Below are 18,253 nucleotides of genomic sequence, written 5' to 3' on the forward strand. Positions count from 1 at the left end.
ATACCAACATTTTGGGAGGCCGAGGCAAGAGGACTGCCTGAGCCCACGGGTTCAAGACCAGACTGGGCAACATGGTGAGACCTCATCTGTATAATAAATAAAAATATTAGTTGGGCATGGTAGTGTGTGCCTGTAGTTCCAGCTATTTGGAAGGCTGAGGTGGAAGGATCGCCTGAGCCCAGCAGGTCAAGGCTGCAGTAGCCATGAGCATGCCACTGCACACCAGCCTGAGCGACAGAGTGAGACTCCAACTCAAAAACAAAAATAAAAACAAAAACCAGGTTTTGTTATGTTGCCCAGGCTGGACTCAAACTCCTGGGCTCTAGCAATTCTCCAGCCTCGGCCTCCCAAAGAGCTGGGATTACAGGCATGAGCCACCATGCCCAGCCTCCCTGTTTTTTAACTATTAATGACTGAAAGATTTGAGCAAATGTTTGTAACTGCCTTTACTAAGTGATCCATTAGAATTAGACCCTCGTTCAAAAGTATTTTAAAACAACAACAAAATGTTGTTACAGGTTGAGTATCCCTAATCTAAAAATCTGAAATCTGAAATACTCCAAAACCCAAAGACACCAAAATCTGAAATTTTTGAAGCACCAAAAGGAAATGTTCTTTGGAACATTATAGAGCATTTAGATTAGGGATGCAGAACTGGAAAATGCAAATGTTCCAAAACTTTTTTAAAATTCAAAATCCAAAACACTTCTGGAAACAAACATTTTGGATAAGTGATACTCAACCTATACAATATATACTGTAATAAGAATATGCTTAGTCAAGGCTGTAGTGGCTGTGAGCATGCTACTGCACTCCAGCCTGGGTGACAGAGTGAGACTCTAAAAAAAAAAAAAAAAAAAAGAATATGCTTTACTGTTAATAAATAGTCAAATGTCTCCTTTCACACATATAAGTTATAAAGTATAATATAAGCATCCTGTATTTAAGTTTGTAGACTAAGACAGTATTAAGAACCCCACAATTCAAATCTAACTATACTGGCCAGGTATAATGGCTCACGCCTGGAATCTCAGCACTTTTGGCAGGCCAAGGTGAGAGAACTGCTTGAGCCCAGGAGTTTGAGACCAGACTTGGCAGCATAGCAAGACCTTATTTCTACAAAAAATCAAAAAAGTCAGGCATGGTGGCTCATACCTGTAATCCCAGCACTTTGGGAGGCAGAGGCAAGAGGGTTCGAGACCAGCCTGGGCGACATGGTGAGACCTCACCTCTATAATAAATCAAAAAATTAGCTGGATCTGGTGGCACATGCCTGTAGTTCCAGCTACTTGGAAGGCTGAGGTGGAAGGTGGAAGGATCGCCTGAGCCCAGCAGGTCAAAGCTGCAGTGGCCATGAGTAATGTCCCACTGCACTCCTGGGCCACAGAGTGAGACTCCAACTCAAAAAAAAAAAAAAATCAAAAAATTAGCCAGGCATGTCATATGTTGGTACAGGATTTGAACTATATCACAACAGGAAGCGTAACTTAATAGCAGTCTAGCAGGCAAACAAGCTCCACATAGCTTAACACAATTTATTTGTGTTACTACAAAATAGAAAAAGTTGTACTTGGGAAGTGGAGGCAAAACGACTGCCTGAGTTCAGGGGTTTGAGCCAGCCTGTGCAACTTGGCAAGACTTTGTCTCCACAATAAATCAAAAAAAGTAAAAAATAAAACAAGCTGGGTGTGGTGGTATGCACCTGTAGTCCCAGCAATTTGGAAGATTACGGTGGAAGGATCACCTCAGCCCAGAAGATCGAGGCTGCAGTGGTCATGAGCATGTCCCTGCACTTCAGCCTGGGTGATAGAGTGAGACTCCTACTCAAAAAAAAGGAAAGAAAAAGCTGTATATGAATATGTTACCTATCCATGTTGGTGAATCTCACCAACATAAATCTACCATAGTAGCCTGTCTTCATCTCTAATAAAATCAAGAAATGTTGGCAAGCATTTAACTCATTATAACTTAACCAACTGTGTACTTTCAATTATGAAATACTTTTTCGTGACCCTCAGATGATAATCCTCCGATAACCAATATTCTCACAGAAACAGGAGAGAAGGGGACAGATCAGTTCTGAATAGGCCCAGCCTGCTTATCTCACCAGATTGATCAGCCTTCTCATCGCATGTTCATGAGAGCAAATGCATTCACAGGGATCGAATCCGCCTTCTGCCATGATTACCCAGCTTGATTTTACTTGACTGTTTAAATCTAGAAGAAAGGAAAACATATCGTAAGACTACTATTCGCAGTTCTTCTTTCTCTTGTATTATGAAAAATTCATGTTTTGTATAGATTCTTAATAATTTTCTTAAGCTATGTATAGCTCATGTTTATTAATACTTATACCTATAATTTACCATATGAATTACAAATCTATACAAGTGACTGGCTACTATCATCAGACCACTTTCCTATAAATGCAAATATCCTCAGATGCTCTGCTGGCCCCACCTGGGATGCTGATGATGCCAGCACCTACTCTGCTTAATTACTTAATTCTTTATTAGCGCCTGTACTCAAACACTTAAAGCTGCCTTGACTCCATCAAAAAAGAAAACTGAAAAAAAAAATGAGGTCTCTAAAATGATACTGAAGTTTATGGAGGGAAATGAATGAAAATAGCTAGCTAACAGTTGAGTAGATTCTGAAAAATAAAGAGAAACCAGTGAGGCCGGGTGCGGTGGCTCACATCTGTAATCCCAGCACTTGGAGAGGCCGAGGTGAGAGGATCACTTGAGCCCCGGAGTTTGAGACATAGCAACATAGTGAGACCTTGTCTCTACAAAAAAAATTTTTTTAATTAGCTGGGTGTGGTGGCACACGCCTGTAGTTCCAGCTCCTCAGTAGAAGCTGCTACTTGGAGGCTGCAGTGGCTGTGATTGAGCCACTGCACTCCAGCTTGGGTGACAGTGAGAATCCTACTAAAAAAAAAGAGAGAGAAACAAATGAGAGGCCAAAATGGAGTACTGGCAACCAGAAGAATCCTTTGTCTTAAACAGTTTTTTAAAACTGTACAAAATACATGAAACAATCATTTTAAGACATCGGACATTAGGCAACAAAGAACAGAGATTCCTGAGAGATAGGAAACAAGCAAAGTAAGCCCCATCACTAACACAGTGTACTGTCTGAAGGGGTTTCTAGGCCCAAGTGCTCAGAGGAAAAACCCAGATCAGACCCCAGTGGTATCCCTGAGTTGGAGAGAAGCAGCTAGAAGAATGGCTGGTTTTTTTGTTGTTTGTTTGTTTTGAGTTGGAATCTCACTCTGTCGCCCAGACTGGAGTGCAGTGGCCGCTCCCAGTACTCAAATACTTAAAGCAGCCTTGACTCCATCAAAAAAGAAAACTGAAAAAAAAATGAGGTCTCTAAAATGATACTGAAGTTTATGGAGGGCTGCTGGGCTCCGGCGATCCTTCCGCCTCAGTCTTCCAAGTAGCTGGAACTACAGGCGCACACTACCACACCCGGCTAATTTTTTTTTTAATTTGTTGTAGAGATGAGGGCTCACCAAGTTGCCCAGGTGGGTCTCGAACTCGTGTGCTCAGGCAATCCACTCACCTCAGCCTCCCAAGGCGCGGGATTACAGGCTGAGCCACCGAGCCCGGCTAGAATGGCTGTTTTTAATCAGAGACATGAAAGATATTAAAAACACCCAACTGGACTTGTAGAGATGAAAACTTTAATGTCTCAGACGAAAATACACTAGATGAGTTTAATGGCATAGTAGACATTACAGAAGAAACGATTGTTGAACTTGAAGACATAATAACAGAAACATCAAAGATGGAATAACAGGAAAAAGGAGTAGTCCCAGCTACTTGGGAGGCTGAGGATTGCTTGGGCCCAGGAGTTCAAGGTCAGCCTGGGTAACATAGCAAGAACTCAGCTCTAAGAAACAACCAATAAAAAACAATGAATACAGCATTAATATGCTGTAGGACAACATCAAATGGTCTAATATATAGGAGTTGCATACATATACATTTGTCAAAATTTACCAAATTGTATATTTAACTGTATATGGTAGGTTTTTTGTTGTTGGTTTTTTTTTTTTTTTTTTGGTAGAGACAGGATCTCTCTGTTACCCAGGCTGGAGTGCTGTGGCAAGATTATAGCTTACTGTACCTCAGACTCCTGGGCTCAAGCAATCCTCCTGACTCATCCTCTGGAATAGCTAGAATTATAAGAACATACCACCATACCCAGCTATTTATTTTTATTTTTTATGTTTTTGTAGAGACAGGGTCTTGCTATGTTGCCAAGGCAGATCTTGAACTCCTGGCCTCAAGTGATCCCCCCGCCTCAGCCTCCCAAAGCACTGGGGTGTTAGTCACTATGCCTGGCCTTAGTAAAATAGATCAGTAGAATAAGTCATAAATCAACTCAAAAGAACTCAGTTCATTCATTCAAAAATATTTAGTATTTGTGCTAGGGTCATCAGATATTTAAAAGTGAGGCAAAACTAACATAATCCTTACCTTAATGATGTTTACATTCTAATGTTTAGAGATAGATACTCATCCAAATGTTTTTAAAATTACAAATACAAACAGATAAATGCCATAAAAGATAAGTAAATCAAGAGTGAAAAGATAACCCCCAGAATGACAGAAAATATCTGCCAATTATATATGTGACAAGGGTTTAATAACCAAAATATACAAAGAACTCCTATAACTCAACAGCACAAAGACAAACAGCACAATTTAAAAATGTCAAAGGGGTCAGGTGGGGTGGCTCACGCCTATAAATTCCAGCACTCTGGGAGAACAAAGCAAGAAGATTGCCTGAATCTAGGGATTCAAGACTAGCCTGGTCAGCTTGATGAGATCTTGTCTTTACAATAAATCAAAAAAGTAGCCAGGCATGGTTCCAGCTATTTGGAAGGCTGAGGCGAAAAGATGGCCTGAGCCCAGCAGGTCGAGGTTGTGGTGACCATGACTGTGCCACTGCACTCCAGCCTGGGCAACAGAGTGAGACTCCAAGTCAAAAAATAAATAAATAAATAAGTAAAATAAAAATTAAAAAGGCAAAGGATCTGAATAAATTTTTCAAATAAAATATACAAATGGCCAATAAGCATATAAAAATTCTCAGAGTCAGTAGTCATTAAGGGAAAGTCAATCAAAACCACAATGAGATACCACTTCACACCTACTAGTATGGGTATGATCAAAAAAGTGAAAAATATGTGATGTAGAGAACCCTCATATATCACTGGTGGGCATAAAAAATGGTAGTGTAGCTGCCATGGTAAAGAGACACAGTGCCTCAAAAAGTGTTTCTAGTTTTTTGATTTTTTGTAGAGATGAGGTCTCGCTATGTTGCCCAGCCTGGTCTCAAACACCCAGGCTCAAATAATCCTTCCACCTCAGCCTCCCAAAGTGCTAGGATTATAGCACCATGTCCAGCGGAAAAAGTTAAACATAGAATTATCAGACGACCAGCAATTCCGCTCCTAGGTATATATTCAAAAGATTTAAAACAGGGGCTCAAACACATAAGTGTTTGCCAAATATTCACAGCAGTATTATTTACAATACCAAGAAGTGGTAATGACCTAAGTGTCCATCAATTAATAAATTGGCTGAACAAAATGTGGTACACACATACAATGGAGTATTATTTAGTCATAAAAAGGATCAAAGTTCTGATATATGTTACAACATGAATGCACCCTGAAAACATTAACCAAAGTGAAACAAGCCAGACAAAAAAGAACATATATTGTATGTTTCCATTCACATGAAATATATACACACAGAGACATTTAGACAGAGACAAAATAGAATGGTGAATTCCAGAGCCTGGTGGCGGGGGTGGGGGTGGGGGGGGTAGTGAGTGGAACAGGGAATTAGTGATTAATGGGCACAGAGTTTATGTCTGTGGTAATGGAAAGTTTTGGAAACAGTGCTGATGAGTGCACAACACTATGAATGTAATTAATGTCACTGAATTTTACACTTGAAAAATGGCTAAAATTGCAAATTTTGTTATATTTTACCAGAATTTTTTTAAAAATCACTCTAGCTGCCCAGACCTGTTTTGAGGGGAATTAGGTTTGACTGCTAATGTGTACAAGGCTCTTTGGGGGAGAAAACATTCTACTGTTATGACCATATAACCCTGTGAATATCCTAAAAACCACTACACTGTATACTTTAAATGCATGCACTGTATGGAATGTGGATTAATTATATCTCAATAAAGCTGTTATAAAAATAAATACCAATGGTGCTTAGAAAGGACACACATTCTAAACTCGCTGGGGGGCAGGGGAGATTTTACTGAGGAAATAAACTCTGAGTTGAGAGTGGAAGGATGCGCTGGAATACACTGAGGCGGGAGAATGGGGGGGAAGGGCTTGGGGGCTGCAAGGCATACCACCCACAAAGGGAAAGTGGGGTAAAAGTACCACAGTGACATAGAGCAGGAGGAACTGGAGGAAAGCCACGAAGCATCAGAATCCAGACAGAGAGTGGCCTGAAATAAGGCAGGGCAGGTCAGATAGCACTAGGCCACAAAGGGTCTTTCAGGCCATGCTCAGGAAGAGGCCTTTACCCAAAGAGCAATGTGAAGCCTGGAAAAAGTTTTACCCTGGTATGTTATGGAAGGACCACTAGGCTGTCAGTGGAAACTCTAAGAGGGAAGCCCGAGCAGATGGAGGGAAGCTAGGTAAAATGACCCTTCCAGAGAGGATGACACCAGTGCTCCTCGCATGGCACTATATCAAATCACTGGGAGGAACATAAGTCACTCTATAAATGATGCTGACTCCCCCTCTCCTCACTTCTTACACCAAAATAAATTATAAGCACATCAGTGATTTCACTTTAAAATGAAGTCACACATAAAAATAGTCAACTAGAGATAGATCAGAAGGGAGTATCTACAAACTGACCCATGATTTTACTAGAACTCAGAATATTTTAAAAGTGCCATTTTAAAATGTGGATATTTGATAAATGGTGGGGGAATTGTCTATTGGTTTTTTTTTAATTGAGCTATAATGCACACAATAAAACGCTGGAAAAACATACTGCAAACTTAATAAGTGGATAGATAGCTCTGGGGAAGAGAATATAATTTGGGAGATAAGGTTTCATTTTGTCAATTTCACACTTCTTATAATGAGTATGTATTTATGTATTAGAACTTTCAAAATATAGAAAAATTTTAATTTAAGAGAAGCCATAGGGCAGATGTAATGGTTTACACTTGTAATTCTAACACCTTGGGAGGCCAAGGTGTTCAAAGCTAGCCTGTGTAACATAGCAAAACTATCACTACAAAAAATATTTTTAATATTAGCCAGCAGGTGTGGTGGCTCACGCTTGTAACCCCACCACTTTGGAAGGCCTAAGCGGGAGGATTGCTTGAGCCCAGGAGTTTGAGACCAGCCTGGGCAACATAGTGAGACCCTGTCTCTGCAAAAAAAAAAAAAATGTTAAAATTAGTCAAGTGTCGTCAGGCAAGGTGGCTCACACCTATAATCCCAGCACTTTGGGAGGCCAAGGTGAGAGGACTGCCTGAGCCTGGAGGTTCAAGATCAAACTGGGCATCTTGGTGAGACTCCATCTTTACAATAAATCAAAAAATTAGCCAGATGTGATGGTGTACCTGTAGTTTCAGCTACTCGGGAGGCTGAGGCAGAAGGATCACCTGAGCCCAGCAGGTCGAGGCTGCGGTGGCCATGAGTGAGCCACTGTACTCCAGCCTGGGCAATAGAGTGAGACTCTGACTCAAAAAAAAAAAAAAAAGTCAAATGTGGTGGTGTATGCCTGTAGTCCCAGCTACTGGGGAGGTGGAGGCAGAAGGATTGCCTGAACCCAGGAGGTTGAGGCTGCAATGAGCCGTGATCATGCCACTGCCCTTCAGCCTAGCCAACAAAGTGAGACCCTGACTCAAAAAAAATTAAAAAAAAAATTAGCCAGGCATGGAAGCACATGCCTGTAACTCCAGTTATCAAGGGGCTGAGGCAGGATCACCTGAGTCCAGGAGTTCAAGGCTTCAGTGAGCCATCATTGCACCACTGCCTGGGCGACAGAGCAAGACCCTGTTTCTTTAAAAAAAAAAAGTTACAAATGTAAAACTACAAGAAGATTACTAAGATACATGTGGGATATAAATCCAATAAATCATAAAGGAAAGAATCAATAATCTTAACAACCCAAAACAATAAAAGTCTCTATAAACCAAAAATATACCATAAAATGAAAAGACAAATTTAAAAACACTTGCAACATATATCAGGGTTGCTTTCCTCTATTTACAGAGAATTCTGAAAAATCAGTAGGGAAATGGCAATCTACAAAAACGAGCAAAGATCATGTTCGCAGGAAAATACAGAGCCAATAAGCAAATATAAAATGGAAGAGGTGTAAGTCAAAACAATATTACTTTCACCTATCAGAAGGTTGGTAAAAATTATTTATTATAGTTAATTTATTAAGACAAGTATGTAAAATTTTTGTACCGAACGTTCACTGGGGCTGGGTGCAGTGACCCACACCCAATACTTTGGGAGGCCAAGGTCAGAGGACTGCTTGAGGCCAGTTGTTCGAGACCAGCCTGAGCAATATAGCAAGATCTTGTCACTACAAAAAAATTAAAAAGTTAACCAGGCATGGTGGCATATGCCTGTAGTTCCAACTACTCAAGAGGTTAAAGCAGAAGGATCACCTGAGCCCAGGAGGTTGAAGTTATGGTTAGCCATGACTGTGCCACTGCACTCTAGTCTGGGAGACAGAGTGAAACGCTGCCTCAAAAAAAAGTTCACTGGAATTATCATAATAGGAAAAAAAATAGATAATGGAAAATGTTTCTCAGTGTGGTTCTGATTAAGTAAGTGACAGAGTACATGAGATCCTATTCAGCTGCTGCAAAGAATGAGATGGATTTGCATGCAGCGACTTGGGGGACATATCCAAGATTTATCAAGATGAAAACAAGCTGCACAACAGTCAGGGCAAACCTTCAGGTCTAAGATCTCCCAGGACCCACTGGCCTTAGGCAAGGAGAGAGGTGGAAGGGGCCAGGGAGAGGTAGCCTGAGCAGAGCGGCACAGGCAAGCTTGGACCACCTCACATTGTGTCTGAGGTCTCTGTCCATAACTTTTTTGAAAACTGGTCAGCCTTCATGCTGAGAACTGGTTGTATGTGTCCAACACAGAAAACCCTGAAGGTAAATATGACCTCCCCTTATGTGTAAATAAAATCTTCAACTGTCTTTTCACATTGTCCAAAGGGGAAACGTGCTTGTGTGGACATGAAAAAGTGACCACTACGAATACTGGTTCGCCTGTCTCTCCCCAGGTCAAAAATGTGTTGATTCAAAAGAAAAGCTGATTTACAAAGATTTTTTTTTTTTTGAGTTGGAGTCTGACTCTGTCGCCCAGACTGGAGCGCAGTGGCCCTCCCAGCCACTGCAGCCTCAACCTGCTGGGCTCCAGTGAACCTTCCGCCTCAGCCTTCCAAGTAGCTGGAACTACAGGTGTGTGCTACCACACCCGGCTAATTTTTGATTTATTATAGAGATGAGGTCTTGCCAAGTTGCCCAGGCGGTCTCGAACCCACAGGCTCAGGCAATCCACTCACCTCAGCCTCCCAAAGCACTGGGATTACAGGCTGAGCCACTGAGTCCGGCTACAAAGATTTTTAAAAGGAAATTTAAAAATGCCCCATGTCAATCTAGTTCTATAGCCTCTAAACATGGGAATTGTTTTATATTGTTTTGACTTACACCTCTTCCATTTTAAAAGGCACTAGCATACTGACTTTTATAAAGAAAGTGAGCCTTGTTTTTATCACTGTACTAGCCATCAAAATTATAAAATGTGGCTATTTTTAAGTCTCTTTTTAACCCATCTGATTAACAAGATTAGACTTTACCTCCACCCCCAAAACACACAGTTTCTGGGGGGCAGGAACCTGTTAGTCATGCCCATCCCCAGACACTCCCTCCCTGCTTCAGTCGCGGCACTCACTGAATAAATATTTACTGAATTCTTGACAGTTTCTTTTCTCTATAGCTATATACACCAGGAACATGGAAATCAACTTGAATTTTAAATTCAACTTCAGTCTTAATTTGTCTCCAGTAAAAGGAGAAAGTATATTTATAAATAGGATATTCCTCAACAGTGCTTTACTTCTGTGGAACGTTCATCATAAAAACTTGAGCTGTTTTGGGTACTATTCAGTTTTCAGTTACCAGTTTCCATTTTAAAATCACTGGGGATTTTTTGAAAATAGAATGGACACAGCTCTCTTGGTAAGGACCCAAGAAGAAGTGTCAAATTAAACCAGCAGCTAAGCACTAGAGCAAAATAACTTAACCAATCTCACCCCACAATTAAATCCCTTGGTCTCCGGAGACATTAAGAAGCTGCTCTTGCCTGGGCAAGACAGAACAGGGTTACTGAGTTAGAATTTGGCTAAATCTGCCTCAAAGAGGCCTTTGACAGAAAGTGTTTAAAACTTTAAAACACTGCTTTCATGATTCACAGTTGTTTACCTCCTTAATACACATCCTCCATGTTAGAGGACAATGCTAAGACCTAAGTCATGGCCTTGATCCTGGAGGATAACCAACTTTATTAGGTTATCCCTTGAAAATGTCCCAGACAGCCATGGAGGCCAACTCCTGTAATACCCTCCAATCAGGAGGCCGTAGGCGGAAGGACTGCTTGAGTTCAAGAGTAACCTGGGAAATATAGTGAGACTCCATCTTTACAAAAACAAAAAATTAACTGGGTGTGGTGGCATGAGCCTGTAGTCCCAGCTACTCAGGAGGCTGAGACAGGAGAATCACTTGAGCCCACAAGTTAGAGGTTGCAGTGAGCTTTGATTGCTTCACTGTACTCCAGTGTGGGTGAAAGAGTGAGACCTTGTCTCCACAGAAAAAAATATGCAACTGGTCACAAAAGGCCTAAATAATGAAAACATGAATAGTGCTCTAAAAAAATTTCAAAATAATCAAGGGGAAGTAAGGCAAGTATGTGTATTGATGAAATAAAACTACCCATGAGATGAGCTGACAATTACTGAAGGTGGATGACAGACACTGAGGAGTTCCTATACTACTCAACTTCTTTAGTATTTTGAAATTTGCCATAATAAACCTTTAATTTACATATCAGCATTTCCTATTACAAGTAATACTTATGATAGCAATGTGACTCCAGGCATATATTAAGCAACAGCTTACAGGTGACTTTTTATGTGGCATTAGAGGCAAAATGGGGACATACATCCAAAGCTCTTGCCAGGTGTGGTGGCTCACATTTCTAATTCCGGCACTTTGGGAGGCCGAGGCAAGAGGACTGCCTGAGTCCAGGGGCTCAAGACCAGCCTGGGCAACATGGCAAGACCTCGTCTCTACAATAAATCAAAAATTAGCCAGACTTGAGGTAGCACGCACCTGTAGTTCTGGCTACTTGGAAGGCTAAGGCAGAAGGATAGCCTGAGCCTAACAGGTCGAGGCTGCAGTGGCCATGAGCATGCCACTGCACTACAGCCTGGGCAACAGAGTGAGACTCTGACTCAAAAATAAAATGAAGTAAAATAAAACTCTGCAACACATCTGCTCCCAATTATTAGCACCAAAAAAGCAGTGAAATAATGTACTCTGTGTTGAAAGGCAATAGCAGTTCCCCTAATTCCATAGACTGGGGCCATTTTCTCTGTTCCCTACAACAAACACAACCTTTCCTAGTAGTGTCTGGCAGTAATAGCTCAGTTGAGTCATACTGTTTCTATATGTGGTGAGGGAATTTTCCATTGCTATTAACCAAATTATCATTGCTGTTAGAACCTTAAACACTCCAGCTCATATAAGTCTCTATGAGACAGAGAGTTAAAACAGCCAAAAGAATCTGTAACAAAATTTTTAAATAGATAAAGTCCAAGGGAAAAAACAATTCCCAAATGAGGCACCATAGCTTTAATTATTTTTATTTTATTTTTCCTGAGGCAGAGTCTCACTCTCCACCAGGCTGGAGTGCAGTAGCATGATCACAGCTCACCGCAGCCTCCAACTCCTTGGGCACTACCACACCCAGTTAAAATATTCAATGTTTTTATAGAGACAGGGTCTCAAACTCCTGGGCTCCAACAATCCTCCTGCCTCCGCTTTCTAAAGTACTGAGATTACAGGTGTGAGCCACCATGCCTGGCCTATAGCTTTAATTTTAAAACATGGAAAAAAGGATGGCCTGAACTAATTAATCAAGTAAATGCAACTTAAAATGAACTTTCACCTAAAACAAAACACAAAAAAAGTACAATAAAGATTTAGTCATACATTGCTAGTCCTACAATTAATAGCTACAATCCTCTGGAATGCAACTTGGCAATATGTATCAAGAACTATAAAAATGTTCATATCAGTGATATGTGATCTGTGATTTGCTTTAAAATACTCAAGAGAGGGAGGAGTAGGGGGCAGAAAACAGACAAATCTCCCTTAATGAATCCCAAATGATACAAGTAGATTTTTCCCCTCCAGGAGGTCAAGTTTAACCTTCCTTCCCCACCTTGAATACAGCCTGGACTTAGTGACTCACCCCCAAAGAACAGAACAAAGAAAGGGGAGGAAGCTTTCAGTGGAGGAACCTAGCAAACTACCTTAACCCAATGTTCAAGGCAAACATCCTAAATCAGGTTGAAATCCCATATTCTCTGATAATGATAAGAAGAGCACTTCACCCTGTGGTGTTCTTCCCCAAAACCCAAGTCTAATCAAGGGTGAAAATCTTCAGACAAATGCAAATTTGGGGGAATTCTATAAAATACCTAACCAGCAAGGCTCAGAGGATGCCAAGCAGACATGAGAACTAAATGCAATGTGATGTCTTCGATGGGCTCTTGGAAGAGCAAAAGGACATGAGTAGGGAAATGGTGAAACAAAGTCTGAGTTTAATTAGTAGTCATGTACCAAGTTTCCTTCTTGGTTTTGACATAAGTACAGTGATCACATGTAAAGATATCAACATTAAGGGAAGCTGGATCAGAATTCTTTGTATTATCTTTGTACCTTTTCTACAAATCTAAATTTATTCCAAAATTTAATTTTTTACTTAAAAATAAAAATGCCAAGTCCAACAGAGTTAAAAAATGTTTTTTTTAAAAAAATGAATGGGAAGGAGTTTTAGGGCAGTGAAATTATTCTGTATAAAATACTATAATGGTGAATACCTGTCATTATACATTTGTCAAAACCCACAGAGCGAACCCTAATGTAAACTATGGGCTTTGGGTGATAATAAGTTTACAATGTAGGCTCACTGGCTGGAACAAAGGCTAACACATGCGTGTGTAGGGGCAGGGATGTACATGAACACTGTACTTTTTTTTTTTTTTTGAGTCAGGATCTCACTCTTTACCCAGGCTGGAATGCACTGGCGTGGTCATAGCTCACTGCAGCCTTGACCTCCTGGACTCGTGATCCTTCCGCCTCAGCCTCTTGAGTAACTGGAACTGCAGGCTACCCAGGTGTACCACAAAACCTAGCTATTTATTTTTATTTTTTGCAGAGATGAGGTCTCACTATGTTGCCCAGGCTACTCTCAAACTCCTGGGCACAAGACTGTCTCAGAGTCCCAAAGTCCTGGAATTACAAGTGTAAGCCACCATGCTAGCCTGAATTAGTCACTTATGAGAACCATATATCCAGGCAAAGAAGATAAGCAGGTAACTGAGAAGCCAAATCCAGCACAGGAAGCTAAACATGCCCTGCTCCTGCCATCTCAGAATGAAAACTTTTATGCATAAGTGAAGTACACATGCTCATCTTCTCATAATCAACATCTACCCCATGCTACGAAGTTAATTATCTATAATTGCAAGTGAATTTGAAAATGAAATGTTTTTGTTTTGTGACCATGAAAACTGAGTCATAAGGGTGGTAATACATTCTGTGCCTTTACTCAATTTTCTCTTCTAAATGAAGCATAATGCTTTTAGAATGAAAAAATAAACTTATTGCAGTAAGAAAAAAGGCTTGGCTGGGCATGGGGGCCCACGCCTATAATCCCAGAACTTTGGGAGGCCAAGGTTAGAGGACTGCTCGAGCCCACAGGCTCAAGACCAGCCTGGGAACCTTAGTGAGACCTTGACTCTACAATAAATCAAAAAATCAGCCAGGCATGGTGGCGTGTGCTTGTAAACCCAGCTACTTGGAAGGCTGAGGCGGAAGAATCACCTGAGCCTAGCAGATAGAGGCTGCAGTGGCCATGAGCATGCCACTGCACTCCAAGATGAGTGACGGAATGAAACTCCAACTCAAAAAATAAATAAATAAAAAAGCCTTATGTATTAAGTGAAAAAAGCATACTACTAAATGGCACCTTATTAAATTTGAAACCACAACATTAAAAAAATCTGGAAAAATGCACATATTAACGGGTTTATGCTCATAAAAAATAGCATGGCTGGGTATGGTGGCTCATGCCTGTAATCTTAGCACTTTGGGAGGTGGAGGCGAGAGGACTGCCTGAGCCCAGGGATTTGAGACTAGCCTGGGCAATTTGGCAAGATGTCATCTCTACTATAAAAATATTAAAAATTAGCTGGGACCTCATCTCTACAATAAATCAAAAAATTAGTTGAGCATGGTAGCGCGTGCCTGTAATTCTGGTTATTTGAAAGGCTGAGGTGGAAGGATCGCCGGAGCCCAGCAGGTCGAGGCTGCGGTGGCCGGGAGCAGCCACTGTACTCCAGTCTGGGCGACACAGTGAGACTCCAACTCAAAAAAATTAGCTGGGCATGTTGATACACACCTGTTGTTCCAGTCACATAGAAGGCTGAGATGGAAGGATTGCCTGAGCCCAGCAGGTTGAGGCTGTGGTGGCCGTGAGTATGCCACTGCACTCCAGCCTGGGTGACAGAATGAGGCTCCAACTCAAAAAAAAAAAAAGTATGGTAGGAAACTCTGGATTGAGGAACTGAAAAATCTATGGGAAAGCAGGGTTAGAACATAAGTTCCAGGTGACCCTACAGAAGTTCTTGAAAGCCATAAAAAAGAAACAGAGGCGGGCACAGTGGCTCAAAACTATAATCCCTTAGGGAGCACTTAGGGAGGCCGAGGAAAGAGGGCTGCTTGAGCCCAGAAGTTCCAGACTAGCCTAGGCAACATAGAAAGACCACGTCTCTACAAAAACATCAAAAAAATTAGCAAGGCGTGGTGATGCACACAGTTTCAACTACTCAGGAGGTTGAGAAGGGAGGGTCATCTGAACCCAGGAGGTTGAGGCCGCAGTAAGTCATGATCATAACACTGTACTCTAGCCTGAGCATCAGAGTGAGATCCTAATTCAGGAAAAAAAGAAAGAAAAGAAGCAGATTATTACTGACATTTTGCTTATCTTTTACTTATTAGGTAGAGGCAGGGTCTCCCTGTTGCCCAGGCTGATCTTGAACTTCTGGTCCCAGGGGATTTCACCTGTCTCAGCCTCCCAAAGTTCTAGAATTCAGGCAGGCATGAATCATTTTGCAAGGCTCATTTTCCTTACCTTAAATTAGTAATAATGGGTACTGTGATCCCATAATGATCCATTGTTCTCTACAAACCCTTTCAGGCGGCTCATGCCTATAATCCCAGCACTTTGGGAGGTAAAGGTGAGAGGACTGCCTGAGCCCTGGCTTTGGAGACCAAGCTGGGCAACTTGGCGAGACTTTGTCTCTACAATAAAAAACAAAAAATTAGCTGGGTGTGGTGGTGCATACCTGTAGCTCCAGCTACTTGAGAGGCTGAGGCAGAAGGATCGCCTGAGCCCAGCAGGTTGAAGCTGTGGTGGCCGTGAGCATGCTATTGCACTTCAACCTGGGCCACAGAGTGAGACTCCAACTCAAAAAAAAAAAAAAAATTGTTCCTCCCCTCCCCCCTTTTTTTTTTTTGAGTCAGAGTCTCACACTCTGTTGCCCAGGATAGAGTGGGACGATCACAGCTACAACAGCCTCCACCTGCTGAACTCAGGCAATCCTTCTGCCTCAGTCTACCAAGTAGCAGGAACTACAGGTACCATGTCAGCTAATTTTTTTATTTATTGTAGCGACAAGGTCTCATCAAGTTGCCCAGGCTGGTCTCGAACCCCTGAGTTCAGGCAACCCTCTTGCCTTGGCCTCCCAAAGTGCTGGGATTACAAGTATGAGCCACCACGGCCAGCCTTCCTTTCTCTTCTCTTTTCTTTCTGAGATGGGTTTTCTTTCTCTGTCACCCAGGCTGGGGTGCAGTGATGCAATAACAGCTCACTGTATCCTCAGACTCTTAAGCTCAAGCAATCCTCCTGCCTTAGCCTCCCAAAGGGCTGGCATTACAGGCATGAGCCAACACACGCAGTTCGGAAACTTTTTGGAATCATGCTTCCTGTAGTTCTACTAAGAGGTTTACAATTTTATTTTTATTTGTGGCAGAATACTGTACACTGGGCATGTTTGTTCTTCCATTGAAGCATTCAATTCCTTTATATTATATAACTTGGAGTTTCTGAATGCTGCTGCTCAGACTCCATTGTGGTACTTGACATAAACCAAACACATGACTCGAAAAGTTATTCTTCTTTGCTTTTTAAATAAACCCTTCCTGGCACCCACATTAAAACATAATGGAATAATGTCACCTGTTAGTGTATCTTCTACATTCCTTAGATCAAAAAAAGAAAACAAAGAAGAGCGATCAATTCTGAGGGCCCAGGATGCCTGCAGCATGGATTTCCCTTTGCTTGTCTCAAGGTTGTGCAATAACATCTGGGTCCCTGTTGACCCTCTTTCGCCAATCCCTGGTGTCCTCTCTTCAATAAATGTTAGTTCCCTGCTCCTTCTTCCAAGAACAACATTACTAAGAGATTCATTTCCCTCCTAAGAAATGAGTCAGAATTCCAAGATGCTCAGTGAGAAATTCTTGTGACTGATTTTATAGAGGGGGGTTTTGTTTTGTTTTTGAGTCAGGGTCTCACTCTGGCTAGAGCACACTGGCCTCATCACACCACACCACAGCTTCAACTCCCTGGCCTCATGCAATCCTTCTGTCTTAGCCTCACAAATAGCTGAGATTACAGGCATGCCACCACACATGGCTAATTTTTAAAAAAACCTTTTGTAAACTGGAAGCAATGGCTTACACCTATAATCCAAGCACTTTGTGAGGCCAAGGCAAGAGGATTGCCTGAGCCCAGGGGTTCAAGACCAGCCTAAGCAACTTGTTGAGACCATGTCTCTACAATAAATCAAAAAAATTAACTGGGAAATGGTACACCTGTAGTACCAGCTACTTGGAAGGCTGAAGCAAAAGGATCGCCTCAGCCCAGCAGGTGAAGGCTGCAGTGGCCATGAGCATGACACTACATTCCAGTCTGGGCAAAAGAGAGAGACTCCCACAAACAAACAAACAAACAAATGAAACAATTTTTTTTTTGGTAGAGTCAAGGTTTCACTACATTGCCCAGGCTGCTCTCAAACTCCTGGGCTTAAGCAACCCTCCTGCCTCAGCCTCCCAAACTCCTGGGCTCAAGCAATCTTCCTGCCTCAGCCTCCTAAAGTGCAGGCATGAGGCACTACATCCAGCCAAGATTTTTTTTAAGTATACAGAATTACCACATACCCAGTATTTAACTTGGGGAAGAATTAATCTACATGAAAATCATTACACTGGTTACTATTGAGGTGATCAGATGATTTTTTTTCTTCTTTTCCTACTTTTCTATATATATTATGTGATTGTACCATGACACTCTAGCCTAGAAAACAGAGCGAGACTTTGCCTCTAAGAAAAAAATTAGCACCATACGGTGGCACAAGCCTGTAGTCCCAGCAATTTGGGAGGCCAAGACAGGAAGACTGCTTGAGCCTAGGAGTTTGAGACCAGCCTAGGCAACACAGCAAGACCTCATCTCTAAACAAACAAACAAACAGCCAAGACTGACAGTATGCACCTATAGTCGCAGGTACTTAATTGGCTGATGCAGGAGGAAGACTGCTTGAGCCCGAAATGCAGGCTTTGGTGAGCCATGATTGTGACATTATACTCCACCTTGGGTGACAGAGTATAAGACCTTGACTCAAAAATAAATAAAGAAAAATTTGAAAAATACTCTAATTGGTTGCCTCTGAACAGGGACCTAAGAGATCAAGGAACAAATGCAGTAAGGAGACTGTTCACTTTACACAGTTTTGTGTTTTCTTTTTTTTGAGTTGGAGTCTCACTCTGTTGCCCAGACTGGAGTGCAGTGGCCGCTCCCAGCCACCGC

General features: G+C 41.7%; 1 protein-coding gene across 2 annotated transcripts in view; it reads right to left on the reverse strand.

Moving 5' to 3' along the window:
* SMIM14 (small integral membrane protein 14) overlaps positions 1 to 18,253 on the reverse strand; it is a 64,489-nt gene that overhangs the window by 39,269 nt on the left and 6,967 nt on the right. The window contains exon 2 of one of the 2 annotated variants that reach the window (XM_021718475.1): positions 2,108 to 2,217. In XM_021718475.1, the coding sequence (XP_021574150.1) occupies positions 2,108 to 2,182 (75 nt within the window). In that variant the 5' untranslated portion in view covers positions 2,183 to 2,217. Of the gene's footprint in view, positions 1 to 2,107; positions 2,219 to 18,253 lie in introns of those variants that run through there. The other variant, XM_008069787.2, reaches the window with a different exon arrangement.

Source organism: Carlito syrichta, unplaced genomic scaffold (assembly GCF_000164805.1).
Source record: "Carlito syrichta isolate Samal-C Ts95f unplaced genomic scaffold, Tarsius_syrichta-2.0.1 Scaffold312207, whole genome shotgun sequence".
NCBI lineage: Eukaryota > Metazoa > Chordata > Mammalia > Primates > Tarsiidae > Carlito > Carlito syrichta.